We start from the raw sequence: 15,769 nt of genomic DNA on the forward strand, positions 1-15,769 counted from the left end.
GGACATGTGCAGATATGGTCATCTGCTTCTGGGGTTTTTTTTGGCATATTTAGGAGTTTTCTGTGGCCTTAATACTTAGATGGGTATGTATTTTGGTATTTTTTATGCTTTCTGATTGCCTCTAGACAGATGCGATCAGGAAATGGACTTCCCTTTTCACTCTTCTTCTTGGAAGTTTCAACATGCCACTGTTGGTCATTTTGACGTAACAGGATTTAATTTTCGGCCCATTTCCTTTTTTTTGCCTTCTTGTCCCAGTCCACAATCCCCGTTCAGGCCCTTTTTCTAGTTATAAACAGTTCAGTGCTGGCTGTGGCTATTTGGTTTTAATTGGGAACTGTCTCTTTAAAATTTGAGGAGATCTGTGTGCATGCGTAGTAGAATCCTCTGAGTGTGGGACTGGGGTGTCCGCTCAGGCACCCCTATAGTTACCAGAGTGGAGGTTATCAGACAGCAAGGGACCAATGAACAACTACCAAAAGAAAAGAATGTCCACACTTTTATCTCCACAGTTCTGCCAGGCGTCTGTGGTGGCTTCAATCCTTTCCCCGCTTGGTCTCACCCAAGATGGCGGCTTCTGGAGCAGCTGAGTGTTCTGGACTAGAAAGCAATGGATTTCTTGTTTCCGCCACAAATTCCACCAGCTGTAAGCCTTGCAACCTTATAAATATTTCTTTATATGTGGTTCAGAGTTCTGGGACCATCCACCGAGCCTGCTTGGTTGGGTATTCTGTGTTGTTGTTGTTGGAACTCTTTACTGCACGTCCACCCAATCCGCCATCTTGTTTGTTCTCCACAGTCATGCATTCTTGAAGGAGCCTGGTGGTACAGTGGTTAACTGCTTGGTAGTGGCGATGATGGTGTGCTGTAGAGTCAGTTGAGACTCATAGCAACCCTGCAGAGGGTTTCTGAAGCTATAGATCTTTACAGGAGCAGAAAGCCTCATCTTTATCCCAGGGGACCTCTGGTCATTTCCAGTTACTGACCAATAGGTTAGCAGCTCCTAGTAACCACTTGGTTAACTGCTTAGCTGGTTCCATAACAATGCAGCTTTGAAAATTCTGTGGGGCTGTTCTCCTCACCCCTGCAGGGTCTTTATGAGTCAGAATCAACCTGAAGGCAAGTGGTTTGATTTGGAATGCATTCTTATATTTTATAAGTTAAATAGTACTACAATATAAAAATTTTCGTTCTGCTGTGCATGGGGTCGCTATGAGTCGGTTCTGACTCTATGGCACCTGACAACAACAAACAATATAAAAAGCCATCCTCTACCCCATACCACCCCCTGAGGCAGTCATTTTCCCCAGAGGCAGTCATTTTCAAATCCTTTTACTCCATGCAATATTAATAAACAGTCTGTTTGTTGACATAGCAGTTTTAGACATTGTCTATGACTTCTTATCAAGCTGGATGAAGATTTTGTTCTGTTATAACCTCCCCAATCCATGTTTACTCGCTTGCTTTATCTTCCTAGAGGTAGACGTGGCCAAGCCAGAAACCCAAACTGTTTGGCTAGGTCTGAGAATACTATACTATGCTGTCTCTAGTGATTGTAGGGGACAACTGAAGTATCTTCATTTAAATCAGGGCTTCTTACCCTGGCAGTACCTTGGAACCATCTAGGAGCTTTGGAGAACTGCTGAAAGAATTCCCCAGGAGATTCTAATGTGAAGCCAGAGTTCAGAACCCCTCCCACTCCCTCTACCCCCACACCCCACCCCCACCTGCAGGATTTCAGTGGGCCTAGAGTCACAGAAAAGGCAAAAGATAGACATGTGTCTTGAAGGAGGCATGCTCTTATCCTGTGAGCCCAAAGAGACTCTAGAGCTGGGTGTAACCAGCCAGCCACCACCTGTCATTCCTCCCCCCACCCCATGTCCATCTTGTCCTTTTTTCTTAACAAAAAGAAACAATTTCTTTTGTTTTAGGTGAAGGTTTCCACAGCAAATCAGACTCTTAATGAACACAAGTTGATCCGTGACATTGGTTATAGTTTTCCCAATGTGTCAACCCTCTCGTTATTTCTATTCTGTTTGTTCAGTTTCTACTAATCTAACTTCCCTGCATCTTGTAACCGTCCATCTTTGTTTCAGGGCAAATGTTGACTGTTTGGTCTCGTGGAGTTGATGGTTTATGGGACCATCCTGATGCTCATGGGTGATATTGTTTAAACCTGTCTAGAGTTTGGATGACAGGTGACTGCTGAGAGTGGCTTCACACCCAAGTTCAAAGAATATCTTAAGGTGATTGCCTCAGGGGTTTCTTGAGTCTCTAATACACTGAACTTTTCTAGGAATTTGAGTTTTGCTTTACATTTTTCTCCCATTCAATCCAGAATTATGTATTGTGATCCCTGGTAGCTAGACACCATGTCGCTGTTCTGCAGGCTAGATGAAGCCATGGTTCATGTGTATTGTTAGCCCTGTGAACAGTTTTCTACTTTGAGTCTTTGTTTTCCTTCATTCTCTTTTATCCCAGACAAGCAGAGACCAAGAACTGTATCTTACTTAGATGGCTGCTCGCAAGATTTTAAGACCACAGGTGCTACTCACCAAATTAGGGTGCAGAATAATTCATTTTTTGAAGTGTGTTTTGCCAGTGGATTCTGGTACCAGCCATCTTTTGTTACCATTGTTGCTGTTGGTTTATTAAAGGACATAGCCATGGAGCTTCAAAGGTTATGAGTTTGTTGAAGTTTAGATGGTGGAGGAGATTGAGAGGAGAGGGTCTTAGAGCCTGTGTTAGTTTGCTAGTGCTAATCTAACAAAAATATCATAAGTGGGTGGCTTTACCAAATGGAAATTTATTTCCTCATAGGTCAGGGGGTTTAGAACTCTGAATTCAGGGCACTGGCTTTAGGTTCTCTCTCTCTTTCACCCTAAGGCGAAGATCTTGTCTGTTTTAGCTTCTTGGAGATATCCATGTAGTATCTGGCTTTTCCCCATTGGTGCTTGCTTGCTTCTGTGCCTATTCTGCCCTTTTTATTTCTCAGAAGTAATTAAATGTTAAGACACACCCAACACTGATGTGGCCTCATTAACATAATAAGGAAAACCTTTTCCCCAAATGTCCACAGATATAGGGGTTAGGATTTGCAGCATATATTTTGGAGGGTCACAGTTCAATCTATTACTGAACCCTTCAGAGAGAGGCAGACGGGATTAGCTTGGTATGATAATGTCACTGTTGTGGTTATTGTGAACTGCCATTGGCTTGGTTCCCACTCAGCGACCTTGTATAGGGTTTCCTAGGAGTAGCTGGTGGATTTAAACCACTAACCTTGTGGTTAGCAGTCTAGTGCTTATCCTACAGTGCTGCACCAAGATTACAGCTAAATGATAATGAAAGTGCTTTGGCCCAGACTTGCTTTGTAATCTAACTCATCCTGTACTCACCTGATAAGGTGTGTAGTACTTCCCTACTTTTGCAGGTAGATAAATGGAGGCCCAGAATGTCTAAGTGATTCAATGAAGGTCCAGGATCCACACTCAAGCCTGTCTGACTTCTTACTGACCTCTGTGGTCATTTCTGACCATGTCTCAGAAGTCTCCTTGAACACACAGGCCCTACGCAGGTCTGGTCTTCTCCCTCTGTGCCAACCCCAGCATGACTCTCGATCTGGGCAGAAAGCTCTAGCTCAGTCTGTGACCTGCTGATTCTTCATCTGTAATCATTCTCAGAGTTGACTCAGAGATTTGTGAAAGTCCTCAGCTTTCCCACTGTGGGATCTGTGGCCTTCCATTGTCACCTGATACCATACCTCCGTGGACCACAAGGCCTGAATCCTTGATTAGAAAATATGGCTTTGAGACTTTAAACTAATAGGTTCTTTTCTTTCCTTTCTCTTTCAGCTCTGGAGTGCACAGAAAATCAAGCAGGTAATTCCATTTTGGATTGCTTCCCCTCCTTTCTCTGTATTCCTCGGCCCTGTCCTGCTCTGTCTAAGGGAGCCAAACTAAGCCCCTTCTCCCGTGGCTACTGTAGACCCAGCCTCTCCACTCCCACCTCACCCTTTCCTTCTCCAGTACCCCGAGGACTAGCACTCAGGCCAAGCATGCCTTTCCCTGGACCCACAGAGCACCGAGAAAGGAGTGAGGCTGAACTCCTACAGAATCCTTCCTACCTGCCTACACTATGCCAGGCACAGATAATGGTCACACCAGCATTTGGTCTCTCTGCAGGTGGCTTTGATGATTAGGCAGGAGGAGTGGTGTAGTTTGTGGCAGACATTTTGGTTTTCTTTGCCCTGAATGTGAGAAAGGACTGACTGGACAGAAAGCAGATATAGCCACTGGTTGCCTGACTTTTCCTTGGGAAGCAACCCATCTCTTTCCTAACTCCTCTAATGCCAATGCTTGTCCCCTCCCCACATCACGCTGTGCTCTCTTCCTCGGCTCTTGCCAGGCTATTCTACATCCGGACACCAATGAGAAGATCTTCATGCCCTTTAGAATGTCAGGTAAGCCCTGGAACCCTCAGGTTCTGCCCAGCCTCAGGAGCCTAGCTGCAGTGTTGAGCCTCAAATGCAGAGGAGACTGTGTCCAGGGCCTGGCTGTGCTTCACGCCACTTCTCAATTTTTCTGCTGACGGGTGTCTAACCAGAGTACTTGAGATTGAAAAAGTTCTGACAATTAGAGGTACACATCTCAAGTGTGGAGAAAATCCCCTCTTCAGAAACAGCTCATGCTGCTGGGGATGTAAAAGCCTGTGCTAGACAAACAGGCTGAGGGGACACTGGTCCTGGGATGGTGGCCAGTTTTGTGGAGTGTTTGTAGGCGAGGGGCATGTTCCTCAAGGGGGAAATTGTCCAGAATTGCTCAGTAGTGGAGTGATGGCGCCTCAAGCAGAGACAGCCTGCCTTTGCACATTAGCTTCTGGGTTTTAGGGAGGCTGGTAACCCCTCCTCACTCAAGGCAGATGGCTGGGGAAGGGCTGAGCTGTGGAAAGGTCTGAAGGCTGAACTTGCCTCCTGCCTAACTGCCCTGAGCCCTGTTGTCAGGCCCGGTCTTGACTAGGCCAAGCCCAGAAGGCTCCCCGGGTGTCTCGGCTAAAAGGTGAGTAGGGCAGAGTGGGGATGATGTTACACAACCTGACTCTTTTCTCTTCCCTTCCACAGGTTACATTCCTTTTGGGACACCGATTGTAAGTATTACCTTCAAAGAATCTTTTCTTAAAAAAAAATTAATGTTTAACTCTACATCATTGTTCATAAATATTTGAGTGATTTGTTGATTTAGGGTAAGTTCCTGGAGGAATGGAATAATTTTTTTGGTAATTTTCTTGATGTGTATTGTTTAACTTCTTTCCATAAAAGGTATACCAGTTTACACCCAAAATAGAGTCTGAAAGTGTCTTTGTTGATGCCCATGTTCCATCCCAAGTATTGCCATTAGGACATGGTGGATACAGGGAAGTTTTCGTAAGGAACTTAAGAGGTTGGAAAATAAGGCCACCTTCTTAGAATTATTATTTCAAATTGATTAAGAAGAGGATTTCAGCATTCTTTTTCTTCAGTTTAGAAATCAGCGTTAATTTATGTTTAAATTTTTATTGGAACAAAACAAACATGCACTCATCATAAATGTACAGGTTGACAAGTGTTCATAGATGGAATACATCCATATAAACATCATATGGGTAAAGATTAGGATAATACCAATATGTCAGAAACCTCTCATATGTCTCTCCCAGTCACTACCTCAAAAGTGAATCACTTATTGGACTTATTCTAGCTTTGCATGTTACTGAACTTTATGTAACTGGAGTCATCAATATGTATTTTTCTTGTGTTTGGCTTCTTTCTCACTCAACATAGTCTATGAGACCCATCCATACTGTTATATATACTGTGCTCTGTTTTATTGCTGTATGATAGTCTATTATTATAAATATGTCAAATTTTCTTTATCTGTCTACTGTTGATGAACATTTGGGTTATTCTGAGTTTGTTCACAACATATAGTGCCATTGTGAACATGTTTGTACAGTTCTTTAAGGGGATATTTGCCCTTATTTCTCTTAACTATATACCTAGGAGGCTAACATAATCAGGTAATGCCTGATCCTAGAATATGGATACTGGGTTGGGGTGGAGGGACTGTGTAAGATAGTATAACGTGCATTGCCATATGACCCAGCAATCTTACTTTTAGGTATTTACTTAAGAGAAATGAATGTATATGTCCACACAAATAATTATAAAAAATGTTTATTGTAGCTTTATTCACAGTAGCCTAAAACTCAAAACTTCCAGACTATTCATCACCTGGTGAAAAAATAAACAAATTATAGTATATACATACAATGGAATACTACTTATCTTAGGTTAGGTTCTCTATAGAATCAAAACCAGTGAAATATATGTATGTATATGTGAGAAGACTTCAAAAAGTTTGTGGAACAACTTTTTGGAATGGAATTAAAAAACAATGGAAAAAATTTCCATGAATGCCTGGAAGCCCTCTTGTATGTATGTATGTATGTATGTATGTATGTATGTATACACACACACATATATATATATATATATATACATACATATACATGGGCTCAAGTCCAATAATACAAGGTAAGATGATGAGGAGCCAGATGTGGGATCCAGAGCAAGCAATAAGCCAGAGAGTGTTGCTAGAAGGTCTGTATATATTGACTGTAGGCCACACCCTCAAGGAAACTCCCTTTTCGCTGACATACTTCTTATAGCAGATCTCATCATAGAGGAGACTGCATCATATTTCATCATTGAAGTGCTATGTGCTATCACATCACAAAATGGGGGATGACTACATCATTGCATAACTGCCAAATCACTGAGTACCATGGCACAGCCAAATTGACACACAACTTTAACTATCATAGTCCACCCTTGTCAACTTGGCACCTATACACAGCTCCGTAAACCTTAAATAATCTCTAAATAAAAACAATTATAAAGTCATATTTGCACCTAACACAATACAACTAACACACACATCCAAAATCACACTAGCTCCTTTACCTCTTATATTTAATAAGCGGCGGAAGCAAAAACATTTGATGCACACATACAAGGAAGAAATATTCAGTCTTCATATCTGTAATTGGTCACATGGCTGTAGCTATTATTTAGAACTACCTTCTCATCCAGCAAGCACCTCAGCTGGTTATAGTTCTTTCCTGGTGTGATGACCAAAACCTTCACTGCAGAAAGATCTAGGCCATTAATAGACATGTCAGAATTGGGATGCTATAATTTTCCATTGATGTCAATCACAGGGCATGGTAATACTAAGAGATGTCCTAAGGAATCTACTGTATTCCATACATACTCTTCTTTACCTACATTATGTAATATCAATCCAACTCCCCCTTACTAATCAGGGTCAGTCACACCAGCCAATACAGTATCTCCTCCTTTGTCTGTTGACCCAGAGATGTGAGGAACCCAAAGTGGCCGCTTGGCATTCCTAACTTCCAGTTCAATGGAATAATTATTGTATCTCCAGGTGAGAGTATTCTTTCCTTTGGAACTAAGACCTCTAGACCCACAGAGCACGGGGTTGCAGGGACAGGAAGCAAAAATGTTGTGTGTCACTAGAGGTGGCACTCCTATTTCTACCCCTTGGTTTCTGGACCCATGAATCCTTGCTATTGAAGAAACGGCATCATATATTGGATGCTGGTTTAGAGTATATATAGTCTCTTAGAGCACATTGCCCCAACCCTACAAGGTATTGCCACCTGGTGGTGATTATATGCTGTGGAGTTGGTTCTGTCTCATGGCAACCATGTATAGGGTTTCTGAGGCTATAAACCTTTACGGGAGCAGAAAGCCTCATCTTTCTCCTGCAGAACTGCTGGTAGTTTCAAACTGCTAACCTTGAGATTAGCAGCCCAATTCGTAACCACTAGGCTACCAGAGCTCCTTATTGCCACCTAACTGGTGCCATTAATTGTGTCTTTAGAAAACCATTCCATCATTCTATCAAGCCAGCTGCTTCAGAATGATGGAGAACATGGTAAGACCAGTGAACTCCATGATCATGGGCCCACTGTCACACTTTTGCTGTGAAGTGAGTCCCTTAATCTAAGGCAATGTTACTATGACAGTGGATAAGGCATTCTGTAAGTCCACAGATGGTCGTTTTTCTAGAAACTTTGCATGTAGAGAAGGCAAATCCATATCCAGAGTAAGTGTCCATTTCAGTAAGATGAAAATGCTACCCTTTCCATGACAGAAGTGATCCAATGTAATCAACCTGCCATCAGGTTGCTGGCTCATCACCCTGAGGAATGATTCTACGTGAATGGTTGGTTCTACATCGGGACTCAGTATTGGTCTCTACTGCTAGCATATTGGGTACTCAGCAGTGACTGTGGCTAAGTCAACCTTGATGAGTGGAAGTCCATGTTGCTGAGAGCATACATAGCCTCCATCCCCACCACTGTTTTCATGAGCCCATTAGACAATGACAGGAGTAACTGGGTAAAGAACAGGACTGGTTTCCATAGACCGTGTCAGCCTATTGATTTGAATGTTAACAGTGTCATCTGCCAAGGTTACCCTTCAGTGAGTGTTCAAATGAGACACACATATCTTCATTTCTTTGGCCCATTCAGAGAGGTCTAACCACATACCTCTTCCCCATATCGTCTTATTATCAATTTTCCAATCATGTTCTTTCCAAGTTCATGACCATCCAGCCAAACCTCTGACCACAGCCCATGGATCAGTATACAAGCATATATCTCCTTCCAAGCAAAATCAATGTACAGGTGCACTGCTTTAAGTTCTGCCCCCTGGGTGGATTTCACTTTACTACTGTCCTTCAGGGATGCTCCAGAAAGGGGCTATAATGTTGCTGCTGTCCACTTTTGAGTAGTGTCTGCATATTGTGTAGAACCATCTGTAAACCAGGTATGAGTTTTATCTTTCTTAATCAATAAGGAATTCCCCATGAGACCATAGGTGTAGACTGGGAAAAGGAAGGTGTCATGGATTGAATTTTATCCTCACAAAATATATGTCAACCTGTTTTGGGTTATGGTTCTCAGTGGTTTGGCAGCTGTGTAATGATGTAATGTGGCATTATGTAATGATTCCCCCATGATGTGATCTGATGTGATAAGTCAATCAGTAGTCAGATTAAGGATGGGATGAAAGACTCTTACTTAGGTCACAGCCTTGATCTGATGTATGGGGGTTTCTTTGGGGTTTAGCCTGTAACACCTTTTATCTTATAAGAGATAAAAGGAGAGATAACTCAATAGAAGGAAAGGGACCTACTACCACCAAGGAAAAAGAGCTGGGAGCAGAGCACATCTTTATGACCCAGGTCCTCCTCGATACAGGAGAAAATCGATGCCAAGATACATGGAGATCTCCAAATGTTGGACCTACAGATGGTGGAAGGAGATAAGATCTTTCCTCCTAAACTGTGATCCAACAGAGAGAGAAAGCCTTCCCCTAGAGCTAATGCTATGAATTGAGACTTCTAGCCTCCTAAATTATGAGAGAATAAATTTGTTTGTTAAACCCCTCCACTTGTGCCAACTAGAGAGAAGATGATAAGACAGGCATGGAAATCTTAGGCATTTGGGCTACTTCCTCATGTAATTTGCTTATGCTCAAGCCTCGTCTTGTATATAACATTTCCATTTAATGATGAGTGCTGTTGTACACATTTAATATTATGACTCTGGTTCAGACAACACCCATTTCATGATAGGCAGCTCAGGCTACATGGTGACTTGGTGGCCCATGGTTAGGCATTCAATCTCTATAAAGACCCACTAAAAGCCAAAAGCTGTTTCTTAAATGAAGAGTAGTTATCTTCAAAGAATAGCAAGGCTTGCTCAAAAGTTCTAAGGGTCTGCCCTGTGACTCGTCACTAGGGGACTCTCAGAGACTCCAAACAACATCTCTATTTGCCACTGATACCTCAAACACCATTTGATCAGCTGAGTAGTATGGCAGAGCAGCTTGCATGGTAACTGAATCTGTTATTGAACTTTCTTATATTCTGGGCCCCACTCAAAGCTAGGTGGTTTTTTGAGTTAATCAATAGGCCAGAGTTGTTGTTGTTGTTGTTGTTAAGTGCCGTCGAGTCGGTTCCGACCCATAGCGACCCTGTACAGGGTTTCCGAGGGTGTAAATCTTTACGGGAGTAGAAAGCCTCATCTTTCTCCCACGGAGCAGCTGGTAGTTTCGAACCACTGACCTTAAGGTTTGCAGCCCGATTCGTAACCACTACGCTACCAGAGCTCCTAGGTGGTTTTTTGAGTTAATCAATAGGCCAGAGTAGCACACCCAAACAAGGGATATATTTCTTCCCAAATCCAAAGATTTCTGTCATTGTGTCTCCTTTTTAGTTGTGAGAGAGGCCAGATGCAGTAACTTATTCTTTACATTAGAAGAACTATCTTGACATGACCCGCACCACTGGACCCTTAGAAATTACACTAAGGTGGAAGTCTCCTGAATTTTTGTTGGATTAATTTTTTACCCTCCAGCATACAGAGTCCTGGTGTGGTGCTGTGGGTTAATGCTCTGGACTGCAAGGTCAATGGTTCAAGCTCACCAACCACTCCTAGGAAACTCTATACAGGGTCACTGTGAGTCAGAGTTGATTTGATGGCATTTAACAACAACAACAAGCATATAGATGACTTATCAATAAGTCTGAAGTCATTGATACTTCTTCCTTATTAGGTCCAGTCAGCATAATGTCATCAGTGTAATGGACCAGTGTGTCATCATCTTGTGGAAGGGAAATGCAATCAAGGTCCCTGTGGATTAAATTATGATATAGTGATGCAAAGTTGATACACCTTTGAGGTAGGACGGTGTAGATATATTGACTAAAGGCAAACTGTTTCTGGTGATCCTTTGAAATAAAAATTGAGCAAAATAATGGTTCGTTGATTGGTTGGTTATGTTCCATGAAGTTAGTTTTGACTCATAGCAACCCTCTACAGGGTTTATGAGGCTGTAAATCTTGTATGGGAGCAGAAAGCCTCATCTTTCTCCCACATAACTGGTGGTTTCTAACTGCTGACCTTGAGGTCAGCAGCCCAACTTATAACCACTCTACTACCAAATAATGTTGTTGTAGTTGTTGTTGTTAAGTTCCGACCCATAGCGACCCTGTGTAGGGTTTCCAAGGAGTGACTGGTGAACTTGAACCACTGGCCTGCTGGTTCAAATGACTTTGCAGACTGGCACATTAACCGACAGTGCCACACCAGGATAGCAGATAATAAATAGCTGTTCACTAAGTACCAGGATAAGCACTGGACTGCAAGCCACAAGGTTGGCATTTTGAATCCACTAGCCTCTTTGCCGGAGAAAGATGAAGCTTGCTGCTCCCACAAAGATTTACAACCTCAGAAACCCTATACAGGGTCATTATGAATTGAAACCAACTCAACATCAACAATAGGTACCTAGAGATCCATTAATTTCCTCAATGAAACTATATCTGGAACAGTAGATACAATTGGAGTCACCACCTGGTTCAGTTCATGATAATCCACCGTCATTGTCTAAAATCTGCTTGTTTTTTGCACAGGCCAAATAGGCGAGTTAAATGGGGATGTGGTGAATCCTTTGAATCTTTTTCTTGTAGAAATATTGTAGTTTCCTATATATTTTAGAAATGAGTCGCTTGTCTGATGTGTCATTGCAAAAGATTTTTTCCCATTCTGTGGGTTTCCTTTTTACTCTTCTGGTGAAGTCTTTTGATGCACATAAGTTTTTAATTTTTAGTATGTCCCACTCATCTATTTTATCTACTTTTGTTTGTGTAGTTTTCAAAATGTTTTGTAGTCTGTGTATTCCCTGAATTAGTGCCCTCACATTTGTCCCAATTTTTTCATTGATGGCCTTCATAATTCTGGGATTCACATTTAGGTCTTTCATCCTTGTTGAGTTGGTTTTTGTATAAGGTGTGAGGTGAAAGTCTGTTTCAGTCTTTTGCATATCATTTTCCAGTTCTGCCAGCACCATCTGTTGAAGAGACTATCACCTCCCCATGTAATATATTTAGGTGTTTTGTCAAAAATCAGTTGGCTGTATTTAGATGCATTAATTTCTGGATTCTCGATTCTGTTCCATTGATCTATGTATCTTTTATTGTACTAGTACCAAGCTGTTTTGATCACTGTAGCCATGTAGTAAATTTTGAAGTCGGGAAGTGACAGGCCTCCAACCTTACTCTTTTTCTTAAGCAGTGCTTTGCTTATCCTGGGTCTCTTTCCTTTCCATACAAAATTTGTAATTGTTTTTTCCATCTCTTTGAAGAATGTCGTTGGAATCTGGATTGAGATTGCATTATATGTGTAAATTGCTTTGGGCAGTATTGACATTTTCCCAATGTTAAGTCTTCCTGTCCAGGAGCATGGTATATTCTTCCATTTTTGTAAGTCTCTTTTGGTTTCTTGTAGTAGTGTTTTGTAGTTTTCTTTGTATACATCCTTTGTTTCTCTGGTCATCCTTTGAATCTTTAATGGTCTTAATAGTCTCTACTGACCCTCCAGGAATATGGTATTGATTTTTGGTTTGCTATTTTTCTATGTAAGGGCAGTTCTAATGGTTTCTACTAGACTTTCCCTACCATAATAATCCTTATGTTAGGGGTCCATTATGGGGGTTCTACCAGTTGCTGAGTATGTTTTTTTCCAATGATGCATTCTAGAACTGGGGAAATCACTGCAGAATAGATTTGGGGACTTACTTGACCTAATATGAGATGGACCTGAGTTGAGACTCCATTAGTAACTTGACTTCCATATTCCCTATTCTGACTGAGGGCCCACAGAGCCATTTTGAGTCTCCTGGAATTAGAATCACTGCAGAGCCAGTGTCCAGTAATCTCTGAAAAGTCTAATTATTTCCCTTTCCCCAGTGAATAATCACTCTTGTTGTTGTTGTGTAAGAGGCTATAAATCCCTTTGGGGAAGGCTAGGGAAAAGATTATCAGTATCAGTGTTGGCAATGGAGTCCTTTTGGCAATGGGACCTGACCTCCCTTTCATTCAGAGACTTGTGAATCTGTAAATTGGCTCAAGTCTGAAAAGATTGAAGGGCTATGACTCTCTCTATTCTGGAAATCCAAGTTAGACTGCTGTTAATTTGACCTAGAATTCTGCTTATACAGTTTAACTGAATATTTAGAAGATTTCCCCTCTGCTGAACTCCTAAGGACCTCATGTTTAAGTAGCCAACAACTTATGTCCATTGAAGTCAGAATATTCTGATGATTGCTGTGACTCTGCTGTTCATTACAGTAACCATGACCACTTAGTCTTTGTCGATTAAGTGCTGCTACTTAGGAACTACCACCAGGGGCCAGTGAACTCCATTGTAGTTAGGTGTCTTATTCAATTAGGTGTTTAATTCCCATATTAAGTCTGACTTACATAAAATAGCAATCACAGCAGTCTTCATAGGTGTTGGAGTTCACACCACAAATTTATTCTTCACCATTGCGGTTAAAAAAAAAAAAGGACTCCTGGTGTGGTGCTGAAGGATAATCATTGGACCATTAATGGCAAGGTTGGTAGTTCAAATCCACCAGCCGCTCTACAGAAACCCTATATAGGGTCACTATGAGTCAGAACCAACTCGATGGCACTTAACAACAGCAACAACATTGTGGTAAAAAGGTGTGTCCTCTAGGCACTCCTTGTCTGGTTCTATGGATCTAATGTGATAAACCCAATGCCTTCACTTTACCATCACATATCATTCGAGGTTGGGAATTCAACTGCAATTATAACTCAGCCACTCTTATAATTAGATTCTGAGTCTGTTTTTCAGCAACACCAGTTCTTTTACTACAATAAATAAGAGTTTCTTTCAGGGTACAAGTGGCAATTTTGAGGTCTTTTATGCCACATGTGAACTGTGACTTCAAAGCCCTCAGCCAATCTCTTTCTTTCATTACTTTTTCTAACATTAGTAAACACCAATAAACCAACTTTCCTCCACTCCCCATTCTGACAAAATTGTAAAAAAGGGCCAACCATGCACTCACCCAGAGTCTTGCTTCTCACTAATACTTGATCTTTCGGTAATGAATTGTTGTCAACTCATAGTATTGTTGTCAACTCATGCCATAGATTTAGCAACACCATCTTTACTAATGGAAGCACAGTCATTAGTCCCTTTAAGGCTAGTCAGACATGAGAAATAATTTAGAAAACTCCTTATGATTTGGGTTTTCGAGTACCAATCTTGGTCCTAGACTGGGTTCTCTAGAGAAGCAAATTCAGTTAAGCTTACACAGAGAGAGAAGGCAATTTATCTCAAGGAAATGGCTTACATGGTAGAGGCTGACAAGTCTGTCTATGAGTCAGATGTCAGGCTGGAGGCTTCTCCTGACTTACATAGCTGCAGGCTGCTGATTCATGGTTCCTTGTTGTTGTTGCTAAATGCTGTCGAATCAGTTCCGACCCAAAGCAACCCTGTATAGTGACCTTCATGGCTGCGAAAGCTAGTGAATTCCAAGATCCACAGACAATCTAGCAGGCTGCTGGTACAAGTCTCAGGAAATGGAGGTCAGATCATGATGAGCTGGACCTAGACTCCAGACTGAGCAAATTGCCAGAGAGCTTTGCCAGAACCTCCATATATACAGGACACAGACCACACCCCTAGGCAAACTACCTTATAATTAATTGGCTGCTCATAGCAGACCTCATCATAGAAGTAATTATGTTTTATCAGATCTCATCATGGAGGAGATGGCAATAGATTATAAAATGGGAGGATAACTCTGCCATACATATCTACCAAACTACTGAGAATCAGCCCAGCCAAGTTGACACACAACCTTAATCATTATACTACTTATCAATAAAAAATGAACTACGGATATATGTAACAGTATGATTGAATCTCAAAAACAGTATGTTAAGTGCAAGCAAGAAGACACAAAATGCTACATACTTAGCTGTTTTTATGCCATTTATATGACATTCTGGAAAAGGCAAAACTAAAGTGATAGAATTCAAATTAGTGGTTGCCAGGGACTGGAGACTGGGAAAGAGGATTGACTACAAAGAGGCATGAGGGAACTTTTTGGATGATGGAACTGTTCTATTTCTTGATTGTGGTTATACAACTGTACATATTTATCAAAACTTGTCAAACTATAAAGAGGAAGAATTTTCCTGTATATAAATGATCAACAAACCTGATTTCAAATTAATACAAAAATGGGTTAAGGATATCTAACACTGTGATGAAAATATTCTGATATTAGTGGTGATGGTTGTACAATGTTGTGACTATGCCAGAAATCACTGAATTGTATACTATAAAAGGATGCATTGTGAATTACATCACAATTTAAAAGCAAGAATACCAAGACAATCTGGAAGATAAGAACAAAGTTGAGGGATTTGCCATACTAAATATACAAACTTTTTAGAATTAACATATTATGGATATACAAATAAACCACTGAAACAGAATTAGGAATCCAGAAACAAACCCCAGACTCCATGTAGTGATCTGATTTAGAGAATTATGCTTGGCTATAGTGCAATAAACGAGCTCTGGTAGCTTAGTGGTTACCAATAGGGCTATGAACCGCAAGGTCAGCAGTTCAAAACTACCAGCTGTTCTGTGGGAGAAAGATGAGGCTTTCTGTTCCCATAAACATTTACAGCCTCAGAAACCCTATGAGTTGGAACCTACTCCCCAGCACACCACTACCAACTTATAGGAATCCTGGTGTGGTACTGTAGGATAAGCACTAAACCACAAGGTCGATTAGAACTGC

The 15,769-nt window shown here is 41.4% G+C and overlaps 1 protein-coding gene across 1 annotated transcript in view; it reads left to right on the forward strand.

The window, feature by feature from the left end:
- Nucleotides 1-15,769, forward strand: part of SFXN5 (sideroflexin 5) — a 205,617-nt gene that overhangs the window by 78,650 nt on the left and 111,198 nt on the right. Inside the window, exons 4-6 of the mRNA XM_006862888.1 lie at nt 3,855-3,881; nt 4,408-4,462; nt 5,120-5,145. Of these exons, the coding sequence (XP_006862950.1) occupies nt 3,855-3,881; nt 4,408-4,462; nt 5,120-5,145 (108 nt within the window). The remainder of the gene's footprint in view (nt 1-3,854; nt 3,882-4,407; nt 4,463-5,119; nt 5,146-15,769) is intronic.

The sequence above is a fragment of the Chrysochloris asiatica genome, unplaced genomic scaffold (assembly GCF_000296735.1).
Source record: "Chrysochloris asiatica unplaced genomic scaffold, ChrAsi1.0 scaffold00052, whole genome shotgun sequence".
NCBI classification, from domain to species: Eukaryota; Metazoa; Chordata; class Mammalia; order Afrosoricida; family Chrysochloridae; genus Chrysochloris; species Chrysochloris asiatica.